Source organism: Crocuta crocuta, unplaced genomic scaffold (assembly GCF_008692635.1).
Source record: "Crocuta crocuta isolate KB4526 unplaced genomic scaffold, BGI_CrCroc_1.0 scaffold282, whole genome shotgun sequence".
In the NCBI taxonomy this organism is placed as follows: domain Eukaryota; kingdom Metazoa; phylum Chordata; class Mammalia; order Carnivora; family Hyaenidae; genus Crocuta; species Crocuta crocuta.
In genome coordinates, this window is record NW_027529174.1 from 6,197,869 (window position 1) to 6,211,677 (window position 13,809).

Below are 13,809 nucleotides of genomic sequence, written 5' to 3' on the forward strand. Positions count from 1 at the left end.
AACTTGGGCAAGTTATTAGCCACTAACTCTTTCCTCCTCTGTAAAAGAGGGAGGATAATAGAATCATTTTTGAGAAGCATGAGTGTTAAATACAGTAATGCCTGAGACATGGAAAGTGACCAATAAATATCTCTTATTTTCATTTTGCAGATTAAGAAATAGTCTTAATTTGGTGACTCGCTGATGATTATCCAGCTTGTTCACCTTGTTACTCCCAAGTTTTTTCTCCTGTGAATAATAAAAATATTCTTCTTGGTAAAATCAGTGATACAGAATTAGGTGAAATGGCCAGCATCTTGAAAAATTAAAGTTTTAATCATAACATGTTAGACAAAGAATTGAGTTAGTATAAATGAGATGACATTGGTATGATTCACTGTGAGAACAGAATGAATTCAGGATGATAGAGGACTGGTTTGATTTTTTTCAAGAAAGTCAAACATAATTTGGGGGTCATGGCCAACTGCAGATTTTAGTGTGAGTACCAAAGGCTTTCAAATCCACGATAAAAGCACGTTTAAACAACAACAGAAACGTTTAGAAAGTGTGAAGTAGTTTTCTTTTCATTTAAACTTTAGTCAGACATGTACTCATTGAAACAAATAAGATTGGGAAATTTGGATTGTGGCCACTGGCAACTCTTGGCTTAGTTTTATTAGTGCTGTTGTGAAATATCAGAAGATGGAGTACTTTTCAGATGTAACATTAGCATCTTGGACGTGGATGAGTATCCCTGAAGGTTCTGTGGTTATTTGTGGGTTTTTTTCACACTGAATGTATTCCTTCCCCACTTTGCATTGAGGGCTGACCATTTAGGGAATGAATGAACTTCGTTGACTCCCCAGTATCTAAATCTTAACCTGATTTTGTTGTTTTTCACTTTCAAGATGTGATAAAAGCATTAAAGTTTGGGAGGTGGTGGTGGGAATAGCCTTGGAATAAAATGTGGCTATTCTTTATTTTTTAAAAAATTTTTATTTATTTAATATCTAAAGCAATGGGGGCTTGAACTTATGACCCCAAGATCAAGAGTTGCATTCTCCTCTGACTGAGCCAGTCAGGTGCCCTTGGGTATTCTTTAGAGCCTACTTGGGTATATCCTTCTTGAATGTTGAGGTTAAGTTAGAGCGGCTTCTAAAATCACAGAAATGCCAAGATCTGAAAAAGTCTGGATACTGTATGTGGGAATATTACCCCATGAAAGGAGAGCTTTTTCTCTATAAACTGAAGCAGGATTCTTCCCCCGACCCTTGCCACCTTTTTTTTTTTTTAAGTTCATTTTGGGAGTATTTTTGTTATTACTGTTATTGTTATTGAAAATAAGAGCTGAAGTAGGGATTTTAAAAATGTGCTTCCTGATCATGTTCATTCTTAAAATGTTTAGAGGTTGTGCTTTTTTTCTTCCAAAAATTAAAGATCTATTTTTTCTTTCTGTTTCTGTGTTGTTGGTTTTTTTTCTGGCTATAATATGATAAAATTGGAAGTTTTTCTTTCCTTATGTGTTTCCTTTATGAAATGCATTTTCATATATCAGAAACTAGGCACACAGTGTATTCTAGAGAGGTACACACCAACTTCTGAACTTCAGTTCCCTCATCTGTGAAATAAGGGGCAAATATCTACCTTGTAAGACTAAGTGTTAAAAATAATATTTATAAAAATGCTTAATTAATACCTGCCGTGCAGACATATAAACAGTGTTGATGGTGGCGACAGTGGGGTAGTAAGTAAGAGAGTACACAGTGTGGCTAAGTAGTGTCCCTAGCTGTCATTGTTAGACTTCAGGCAGAGCTAGACCAAATAAGACTGCTTAGGAGAATTCATAGGTTTAAGTTAACTAGTATTTCATATCAAAACATCCCTGTGAGGAAATCAATATGGCAAAACCACAACACAGCACAGTAAGTGGAATATAAAAAATTAGATCACAGAAAAGGCAATGTTGCATTATTGCAAGGTCAGTGAAATGTCTGGGGCCAGCCTATGTGTCTAGCACCATGAATTGTGGAATAATTTCCAGAAGTCAGGCCAACTGATCCAAGGATAGCCTATTCCTGATCTAGAGTTTGGCATCACGTGGCAGTAGATGTCTGCACCATTTTAACTCTCAGTGGGTAACCACATGGCTGGCTGGGATGTATGGGACAGGCGCATTGATGATAGTCATGTTTTCATTACCTTAGGACCTATTTATGGGCCCAACTGAAGGAAGATCAGGCTGGGAGAATACATCTGCCTCCCTGCTTCTCGAATGGGCCCTCGTTTCCTGCCATTTTTCCCTCCCAGGCTTTGCCTCAGCATCTCCATCCTTATATTCTAGTCCCTTCATCTACCCTACATTCTCAGAAGGTAACAATTCTGACCTGGTCCCTTTTAGAGATAGAGGAAAAGGTGAGAGGACGAGAATCAATCTCCAATGGTAATATACTCGATTGTTCTCTCTGGGCTAGTGATTATAGGGTTCCAATCTTTTGCGTACATTTTATAGGTGGGGAAGGAGAAACTTCCTCTTGGTTCCATAACCAGTAAAAAGAGAAGCCTTGGTTTGATTCAACCAAACCAAAATCCATGGTCTTTCTATAATGATTTCTCTTTCTATATTTTTAATGAAGAAAATGTTTTGTTTTTTGTGTAAGGGTTTGATTATGTATAGTTTGTGTACAATAAATTCATCAGCTTGGTGTGGGTGCATGGAGCACTTGGGGGTACTATTTTGAGTTTCTTCTTAATATGAGATAATAGTGATGTCCTAAAAAGAGGTATTCAGAGTACCAAATAAAAAATGGTCATGCCTCTACTTAATTGAGCCAATATTCTGAAGTTTCTTTATCAATGAGACATGATTGTTACACTTTCACAATGATGTGTTTGCCTATAAAAGATTCAAAAGCTTCTTACAATTATATGTTCATAAAGTTCCTACTTCAGTATCTCTAATTGCTAAAGAAATTCTGGGTTTAAAATTTAGTCTTCCACTGTGGGACAAAGGTTAAGAGTATTCTTGTAGACTCTTGAATTCTTGAACCTTACTGTGTAGAATAAGTTCAGTTTCTGTGCAGTTAACATGGGATGTTCAAATCTCAGCTTCTACCAACAGATGAATAAACTTCTTTCCTGTATCAGCAGGCTGCTATTTTTAAAAGGTTCATTGAGAACTAAGAAAGGTTGGGTTTGGATTACAGCTGCTTCCTCACTTAATCCCTATTTGATTTTGTGATGGGGCACATTTTCTTCAAATTGTCTTCCAGGCTCAGGCCTTAAGGACAGTCCCAATTCTCGGGGACTCTGATGAATGCCCTGTCTGATTCTCCTCTTATCGACAACAGATAGCAATCCCCTTAGCCAGGATAGAGCTGTAGCCTTTCGTCGTGGAGTAACAGTTCACCATAGGCCTTTCAAAGCTGTGACAGCTACCTGCCTCCCTCTGCTGGCACAGTATTTTAAAAGTGATGCTTGGGGCACCCAGGTTGCTCAGTGGCTTGACCATCCGACTTCTGATTTCAGCTCAGGCGATGATATCAGGGTCATGAGATCAAGCCCTGCATTGGGAGCCTGTTTAAGGTTCTCTCTCTCACCATCTGCCCCTCTCCCCTACTCATGTGCATTCTCTCTCTCTCTCACAAACAAACAATAAATAAAAGTAGTGCTAGTATTCTCCACATTGTGCGAGTTTAGTCACCTTTCTTATTGAGCTGAGTACACGTCAGTGAATACTTAACTGGATTTCATGTGTTTCTTGTCCCTCTTTACAGTGTAATTGTGGTTACTATTTCTGATGTTTCTCACCTATTTACTAGGTTTGAACTAGCTCCTGATCATTATTCTGGATCAAATTCAGCTCCCTCCTCATAGACTCTTTGTTTGCCTTTGTAAAAGATAAATTATGTGTATTTTAAATAAAAATCTCTCCTTTATCAACCCCTCAAGAAACATTCTCACCATCTCTGAGTAATTAGAGTTCTCTGCTGTTCTTTTCCCTAGTCTAGTTTGTGGCTTTCTTGGTAATACTAAAATCCCTGTTACCATTTTATTCTATCGACAAAGTGTCCTATAATGTATGTTGTTAAAACATTCGAGGAAATGTGGAATTCCTGTATGTTTTGTTTTGTTTTAATTGGACTTCGGGGCCATAGAATGTGATAAATCATGGTCCAGGTTCAAGACCCACTGTTAATCATTGATCTGTGTGTTTGCTTACACTATAATGTTACCTCTGAGCCCCTCCAGTGCCTATCATTTAAGTCTCATCATATGAGTCTCTCCCACATAATGCCTGGCTACCCTCTTACCATTATGATTTTTATGGTAATTATTCTCGTTAAAAAATACTTTCCTATATGCTTGAATAATTAGGGGGTTGTTTTGCTTTTGAACTTCCTAAAAAAATGTATAATACTGTGTATTGTCCTCCGGGACTTAACTTTTTCACTCAACAGCGTGTTGTTAGGATTAATCCATGACGTGTGTAGCCATACGTTATTATTTTCCTAGGTGTGTAATTGCTAGTGTGTCGGAGCTCCACCTCCATAGGTTCACTCCTGGGGCCCTGCAGATTAAATTGACAAATGTCAGATCAGCAGGAGAAAAGGTTTATTACACATGCCTATGGAGGCTTCAGAGAAGAAGTTAAAGACACAAAGAATGGTTAAGCCCTAACCCTTAACGAAGAGCAGTACGTGGTGAAATAACAAGACAAAGGAGAAGTGTTTGGGCTTCTAGAAAACGTGTAGTTTGTTCGTGCAGACCTACTTCATTATCAACTCTTTGTTTCTCGTGGTGGTGTTTGTTCTTCTTTTCTTGCTACGGGAAAGGGGAGGGGAGGCTGCTTGTAGGCAGAAAGGGGGAGGAGTAGAGCTTTTCCTGCACCTGCTGTTTCTCCGTTGCCTTCAGCTGAAAATAATTCTCGAGCCAGAGTTCCGCTTCCCTAGACTGTAGGCTTTGTAAAAAACTGGTATAAACTTACACCAGCACTGCCTGTGAAATCTGATTCATTTTCATTATCTGTGCTATTTGGTATTGTCAGACTTTCCCCCACTGAGTAGGTGTAAAATGATACTTTGTGTATTTTCATTCTCCTTGTTACTAATCAAGCATCTCTTCTTAGGTTTATCATCTTAGGAATGAGTACAACAAAGGGCAAAAGCAGAACATTATAAAGCCTTGCCAAAAGCCTTTAAAGAAGTAAAAAGTTACTCTATGTCAATGAAGAAGAATACAGTTAACCCCAAATTGATCTATAGATTGATTGCAACTCCAATAAAAATCCTAACAGTTTTTGTGTCACTTGGGTGGCTCTAGATTGAATACGGAAGAACAATAGGCCAAAGGTGGCTAAGGGCTCTCTGAAAAAGAAGAAGGGAGACTTTCAGTACCAGACATCAGAATTTATTCATAAGGTTTGATAATGAAGACCGTATGATTTTGGTACTGACATAAAAATCAATAGAGTACTGAGCTCAAAAGCAGATACACACATATATATAGAACTTGAATATATATGGGAGGTGACTTATATAATCTTCTTAAAATTTTTTTTTATTCTTTATTTTCGAGAGAGAGAGGCAAAGTGTAAGTAGAGGAGGAGCAGAGAGAGAGGGAGACAAAGAATCCGAAGCAGGTTCCAGACTCTGAGCTAGCTGTCAGCACAGAGCCTGACACAGGGCTCGAACCCACGAACCGCGAGTTCATGACCTGAGCCAAAGTAGGACAGTTGACCAGCTGAGCCACCCAGGAGCCACTGTAATCTTTACTCTATCAGTTCCTTCTTTTGGACTCTTTCCCATGGAACTGTACAAGTATATAATGTTAAATGCCTAAGATGTTTGTAACATTATGTATATTGATTATTGAAAATCTAGAATGAAATGGTCAGCAATAGGAAGCTCATTAAATACATTACATACTGAGTATTTTGTGGCCATTGAAAAGAATGTTCTAAGTACTGCTATGAAAAGATGCATCATCCTATTAAGAAAAATAACGTGTGTGGGTGTGGGTAGGAAAAATCTGGAAGGCTGTGTGTCACGCCATTAAATGATGATTATATATGGGAGAAGGGGCAGGAGTTTTACTTTCTAGTTTATATATTTTGATTTGTTTTACATATGAGGAAGTAGCATATAGCTTTTAAAGAACTAACCAAAACAAAGATATTTAAATGACAATTTTCTAATGCTAATAAGGCCATGAATAGTTTTAAATTGCTGGAAAAGGCAGTATCATTTTGGCTACCTTTTATGATAGAAAATCAGACTGTATGAAGTGTGTGGCAAGCTCAGCCAGAGGTCTCTTTCCCATAGGTGTTGCTGAGAGATATGCGTGTGTGCCTTAATTTCCTGACAATGACAGTAACATCAGCAATAATGACTCCTTTTCCCCCTTTATGGGCCAGGATTCAGGGATTTGTGATTATAAAGCCAATATTCTTAAATTTAGAGCTTATTAGACGAGTAACTAAATTCTCAGAGAAAATACGAGAATCCTTAGAAAAAGGGAAGATTGACAAATTAGTAATACATCATAGCATGGAAATGAAAACTGTTATTGATTTAATTGGTTGAAATGTGGAGAACACTCCTCAAAGATTTATAATCGACTTAGCTCTTGCTGATTTGATGATTTTTTTTTTTTAATTCTAGATTCCTGTTCATCCTGTTCCCGATCCTTTAGTTCATGAAGTTCTAAACTTAGCTTTTAAGCACTTTAAACATAAGGAAGGGTAAGTAAAATACTAACTTGGGAGTATTGCTTTTCTCTGTAGTCTAGGTTTAGACTGTTGAATTATAATCTGAACTCTAACTGATCATTTGTTTTTAGAGTTCAAAGCATTTATCTTTCTTTTTTTTTGAATCCACACAAAATGCTTATAAGAAAGCTTTTTCAAGATTTATTTTTTTATTTTTATTTTTATGTTTTTATTTATTTTTGAGAGAGAGAGAGAGACAGCATGATCAGGGGAGGGTCAGAGAGAGAGGGAGACACAGAATCCGAAGACAGTCTCCAGGCTCTGAGCTAGCTGTCAGCACTGAGCCTGATGCAGGGCTCGAACCCACGAACTGTGAGATCATGACCTGGGCCAAAGTCGGACACTTAACCCACTGAGCCACCCAGGTGGCCCCTTCCCACCCACCCCCCAAGATTTATTTATTTATTTTTATGTTTTTATTTATTTTTGAGAGAGACAGAGAGAGACAGCATGATCAGGGAAGAAAAAGCTTTTTAAGTAGGCTCCATGCCCAATAAGGGGCTTGAATTCATGACCCTGAGATCAAGAGTCATGTGCTCTACCAACTGAGCCAGCCAGCCACCCCGATTAGAAAGATTTTATTAGAATAATTCTTAAAACTATTGTTTGGATTTATAACCATTAGAAGGTTAAATTTCATGACAGAGTCAAACCCAGAGACAGAAGAAAATTTGTGTGGTTTTTGTTATTCGAGAGATGACTCTTCAGAAAAAAACTTTAACACTCTGATAAGAAAACTTTCAGATTTATTTAAAGGAGAGCTTATAGAAAAATTTAACAGCACATTTGTTCTCTTGTTTTAGATATTCAGGAACCAACACTGGGAATGTGCATATTATTGCAGATTTATATGCGGAGGTGATAGGGGTTCTTGCCCAATCAAAGTAAGTATTAGAAATCACTGATTCCGATTTGTATTTTGGAATGCTTCATTGGAAACTAATATAATGGATAATGACAGTGTTCGATCTGATTTTTTTCATAGTTACTTTGAAATCATCTCCCCCTTTTATTACTTAGCTGCTCTATTTCTTAGAGGATTTTAAAGTAGTATCCATCTATTAATTTTACAACTTGTTTTCATTTACTTGGGGTTTTCCATAAATGTCTGAGTTGAGGAAATCAGAAAGTACCAGGAATAGTCAAGGCATCACCTTATGTATTTTTAACTATTCTATGAGAATTGATTTTTCAAACCTTTTTTTAGGACTCTAGTGAGCTAATAATGACTTTTAAAGCTTCCTAGTTGAATGCTTTTATTTCTGAGATAGCATCTCAAGGTTCTCCTCCCAATCATTTTATTTGACACTAAGCAGAATTTTGGATAGGTAGAAGAGATTCCACAAAAGTGTTATTCATTAGGAGTTACACTCATTTAATTGTCTTGAATCATCATTGTAGTAAACAGTCAAAAGGTTTATCTTCAATATCTTGTGGTTGGTCAGAAGACTCTGAGAGTTTGAATTTCCTTTGTTGCTACTGGGAAATTTGTAAGGTCAAAAATTATCAATTCAGATTTTCTTGTGTATCATTGAAGAAGCCTTTGGTCCTGCAATCATCAGATCAAAAAAATTCTAAGAAGCCAAGTACAATTCTGGTTAATGCTTGGTTCCTGTAAGTGCAGTGGCTAATAATTATGAGAAATTTAATAAAAGAGAAAAACCCTTGGGTTCAAGTGTTCTTCCAATGGGAAGGTTTTTTTCCGTTTTATATTTTCTTTTTAAAGTGCAAAAGAATATATTCGTGGAAAATGGTATTATATTCTCCAAGACTAAAATGGAAATCGATAAGTAATATTTCCTGTCATGTGCCCACATTTTGTTAATATGTAATTTGCTTTTTCCCCTCTTAATCAGTGACGAGTTAGAAAACATGCTTCATTTCTCATTTTAACTCTTCAAGAACTGGCTTCCCTAAGTAACATTAACAGGAAACTCTTTAGCTGTTTCATAATAAATAGAGGGGGAGGAAATTAAGTATTTTTGATTATTAAACTGTTAAGTATCTTTTTGCGATGCAAACAGAGAAAAAACTTAGTGGCCTTAGCAGTTGTGGTCATTTGAATCCAGGATGGTTGCTTATGTGTGAAAGCAGTTTGATTCGTTACCTTATTCACGTTGTGTGAGACGCATGTGCCCCAGTCCTCTCCAGTATAAGGAGAAGTTAATTTTAAGTGACGGTAGTCTAAAATTAATCTTTGAACACATTTGTAGTTTCCAATTCGCTCTCCATATAACTCAAATTACAAGTTTTATAAAAAGGAGTACAAATTAGAGACACTATCTGATTTACGGGGGGATGTTTTATGGGTAGATTACTTGATTTGATTTTTATTATGATTATTAACGATTAAATGATAATGGAGCTGTATTGACAATGTTGTAGGAATAAAGACAGATTATTATATCTTCTTAAGGAACTTCTAGTTTTGAATAAAGGAACAGCAGACTCTGAATAACAGATGACTTTGTTTTCCTCTGTGCTTCTCTGGTAATTTTGATGAGGGTAGAGAAAGGACATAATGTTTCCGTAAAGTATCTTTTGGTTTCAACCTTGAATATCACATGGGAGATCAGTGTTTTGAATTCCTATCCACTTAATGTATTCATGTATATTAAAGGTTTCAGGCTGTGAGGAAGAAGTTTGTGACAGAATTGAAAGAACTGCGGCAGAAGGAACAAAGTCCCCATGTGGTACAAAGCATCATCAGCTTAATAATGGGAATGAAGTTTTTTCGAGTAAAAATGTATCCTGTAGAAGATTTTGAAGCATCATTTCAGTTCATGCAGGTGATACACCTTTTCCCTTGCAGTGACTAGAATTAGCCTAAACGGTGGTTATTCTTGTTCTTTGTGACTTATTAAAGGAAACAACATATATATAAATTCATGGCATCGTTAGTAATTCTTTAGTCCAAGTGTTAAATCGCAACTGGAGTGAATTTACTTTCTTTTTTAATTTGAGAGTGTTTTGGCTTTAGCTTTTTGGTAAAATCACAGTATTTCCAAAGTTAGTATGGTATTAAAAATTCTTAAACCTTCCTCTTCTGTTAACCTAATATATACCTCTTTCCCCCTCAAGGAATGTGCTCAGTATTTCTTAGAAGTAAAAGATAAAGATATAAAACATGCACTTGCTGGTTTATTTGTGGAGATTCTTATCCCTGTAGCTGCTGTAAGTATATTTTAATTTCTATATTATATGTTAAAAGTACCTTTTCACTGAAGAAGTTGCCACATGAAATATTTTCACTTTCTGGTAATTTTGTAGACTGTTCTGTGGTCTGTTTGAATGTAATATGGATATGGGGAAAATGGTTATTAGCCAAATATCAGTAGAGCATTGATTAGTCTTTTAATTAAAAGAATAGGCCCTGCTCCTTAAGATTCAGAGACCGCTAGGAGGACAGAGTATTTGCAGCCCAGCCTCTAGGTAACAGCTGCCTGAAGTAGCTCATCGCAAAATACTGCATTTCCTCGTGGCTTCTGCTTCTTACAGTGTGGCGGCCATTTTAACAGCCTCTGAAGAATTTAAAAGTACTATAACTTATATCGTGGAATTTACAGGACTGTCTCATTTGTAAATGTTCTTTAATTGTTATTGACATTCATCCTACCTGTCAAAATATGTATTCCAAATTATTTAGCAAAAATGATTATTATAATTATTATAAATATGATTCTATAATTTCTAGGGAAGCAGATTTATAGAAGCCTTGCTTGACATAAAAGCAGTGTGTTATTTGAAAATAATTTTGCAGTTACTAGTAACAGCATGCTATAAATAGGATTAAAGGATTTTATGATACTTAGAGAGATGCCAGGTTTGTTCATTTCTTGGGGTTTTTGTTTGTTTTTACACAGCCCAGTTGTTCTGTATGATATGTGATATGCTACTCACTTTCAGTATACCACGCATTACTGTATGATATTCTTGTCATATGCATATATTGATATATATATCATTTCATTTTAAACTTGAAGTAAAATAGACATACACTATTCATAAAGTATATAATTTAACATGTGTATGCACGTGTGAAACCATCCCCACAATGCAAATCATGTACATAGCTATCACACTGCACATTTCCTTATTTTTCTTTTTAATTCTCCCCTGCCACATACCTCACCTTTGGGTAGTGCAACTATTGATCTTCTTTCTATCACTCTACATTAGTTTTGGTTTTCCTACAACATTACATTAATGGAACATTATAGTGCAAAGCCATTTTTTGGCTTCTTTTACTCTGCATAATTATTTTGAGTTCCAACTATGCTGTGGAAGATATCATTAGGTTTTTCCTTTCTCATTGTTGAGTAGTATTTCATTGTGTAGATATACCACAGTATAGATATACCACACTTTGGTTGTAATGATCTGTTTTGGCTGTTACAAATAAAGCTGCTGTAAACATTTATGTCCAAGTCTATGTAGGGGACATATGCTTTTATTTACTTTGGATAAATATCTACAAATGGAATTGGTGGGCCAAATGGTAGCTATATGTTTGATAAAGAAATTGTCACACGGTGTTCCAAAGTTGTTGCATCATTATGTATTCCAAGGAGCTGTATGTGAGAGTTCTAGTTCTCCACATCCTTACCAACGCTTCTTTGGCCAGTTATTTTAGTTCTAGCTGTTCTGCTAGTTGTGGTGTCTCACTGTGGTTTTTAAATTTGCATTTCCCTAATGACCAGTGATTTTGAGTGTCCTGTATCTGCTATCCATATATTTTCTTTGGCAGTATGTATGCTGAAATCTTTTCTTATTTTTTTCATATGGGGTTATATGTATTCTGATTGAGTTTTAGAGATATATTTTTATATATTTTAAAGATACATCTTGGGAGCACTTGGCTGGCTCATTCAGTGGAGTGTCTGATTCTTGATTTTGGCTCAGGTCATGATCTTGCGGGGAGTTTGAGTCCAGCATTGGGCTCTGCACTGATGGTGTGGAGCCTGCTTGGGATTCTCTCTCTCTCTCTCTCTCTCTCTCTCAAAACAAATTAATAAGCTTTTGAAAAAATATATTTTGGATACAAGTATTTTATCAGATATATGTTCTGTGAATATTTTCTCCTAGTCTGTGATTTGCCTTTTCATTCTTTCTCTTTTTAAGTTTTATTTCTTTATTCCTATGTACTAGTTCTCTTAATTATTGAGAGAGGAGTATCGAAATCTCTGAGCGTAACCGTGCGTTTGTCTATTTTTCTTTGCAGTTCTGTCAGCTTGTGCTTTGTGTATGTGAATTTAAGCTCTATTAGGGAAATAAATGTTTACAGTTGTTATATTCTCTTGAATTGACACCTGTATTGTTTTGAAATTACCCTTCTTATCCCTGATAATATTCTTTGCTCTGAAATGTACTTTGTTTGATATTAATGTAGCTTTTCCAGTTGTCTTTTGATTGTGTAAAGATGGTATATCTTTTCCAATCTTTTAACCTACGTGTGTATTTTTATATTTAAAGTACACTTTTTTATCCTTTTGTAAGCAGGGTATGGTTGCATCTTGCTTTTTTGTCCAGTCTGAATCTCTGCTTTTCAGTTGGGAATCACATACGTGTAATATTATTCAAATAGCTACTAATGATCACTTACAGTTTTTGATACAGTTAAATGCATTATCTTCGGATTATATTTTTTTATTCTCCACATCTGTTCTTTGTTCCCTTTTTACTTTTTTTTTTTCCTGCTCTGTTTTGGAGTAATTAAGTATTTTTGTCCCTCTTTTGTTGGCTTATTATATCTCATTGTTTTGTCATTTTATAGTTTATGGTATTCACCTTTAACTTATCATTGTCTACCTCAAGTGATATTATGCCAGTCATGTGTAATATAACAATATACTCCCATTTCGTCTCTACAAACTCTGGTGAGGGAGTAAGCTGGGGCCATTGAAGGGCTCACTGCACTTGTTTTCCTTTTCTCAAAGGTTTTCTTTTGTTGACTGATGTACAGTGTATTGCATATCATCTCATAAATTTTGTTCTTTTTTTTTTTCCTGCTGTTGTTTCGGATAGTAGGATAAATCCAGCCCCCTTTACACCATCTTCGCTCGAAATGGAAATTAGTAACATTCTGTTTATTCAGGCTTTATTCAAGTTGAAAATTTTTAAAGTGAAGAAATCTATTTTCATGTTGAAAATCAAATTAAACTGTTTAGGCTTTCATTTTATAATAGTGAATTAAATGCCTTGTTATCTGTGTATTCATATGAATTAATTTGTGGTATTCAGGTCCTGTCTAGAGCATGTTTAGAAAAGCTGGACAGGGGGGCACCTGCGTGGCTTAACCGTCGGTTAAGTGTCTGACTCCTGGCTTTGACCTCAGGTTATGATCTCCTAGTTTCATGAGTTCGAGCCCCGTGTAGGGCTATGCACAGCTGGCCACGCGGAGCCTGCTTTGGATTCTCTCTCTCTCCCTCTCTCTTTCTCCGCCCCTCCCCCACTCACCCTATCTCTGACTCTCTCAAAATAAATAAATAAACTTAAAACAAACAAACAAAAAGGTGGACAGGGAGGGCTCCTGGTTGGCTCAGTCAGTTGAGCGTCAGACTCTTTGATTTCGGCTCAGGTCATGATCTCATGTTTCATGGTTGGAGCCCTGTGTGGGGCTTTGCGCTGACAGCACAGAGATTCTCTGTGCTTGGGATTCTCTGATTCTCTGTCTCCCTCTCTCTCTGCCTCTCCCCTGTGCTCACCTCCACACACTTTCTCTCAAAAATAAACATTTAAAAAAATAAAATGAAGTTTTAAAGTCTTAGTAAAAAAGAAAAGAAAAGGTAGACAGGGAATGGAAGGAAAGTAAAAGTTTAAAAATATTAATGATAATGATTGGCATGATTTTTTTTTTTACCTGTCTTGAATATTTCCTTAGAGTTAAATGTTTGAAGATTTTTAAGAAATTTGAAGATTCTTTTGTAATGGGTACAAGCCAACATCATGAATAGAGCTCAACAGGTAGTTTGAGTCAGATAGCCCCTACTCGCCACCCCAGGTTTCAGCTATGTGAATAGTCTGGGGTTTTCTTTTGATAAAATAAACCTATCATTTTTAAAGCT

At 36.2% G+C, this 13,809-nt stretch overlaps 1 protein-coding gene across 3 annotated transcripts in view; it reads left to right on the forward strand.

Moving 5' to 3' along the window:
* The window catches only part of FRYL (FRY like transcription coactivator), a 268,402-nt gene that overhangs the window by 139,990 nt on the left and 114,603 nt on the right, over positions 1-13,809 (forward strand). For all 3 annotated transcript variants that reach the window (XM_077757811.1, XM_077757813.1, XM_077757812.1), the window contains exons 8-11: positions 6,639-6,718; positions 7,549-7,629; positions 9,366-9,534; positions 9,827-9,919. In XM_077757811.1, coding sequence (XP_077613937.1) covers positions 6,639-6,718; positions 7,549-7,629; positions 9,366-9,534; positions 9,827-9,919 — 423 coding nt within the window. The remainder of the gene's footprint in view (positions 1-6,638; positions 6,719-7,548; positions 7,630-9,365; positions 9,535-9,826; positions 9,920-13,809) is intronic.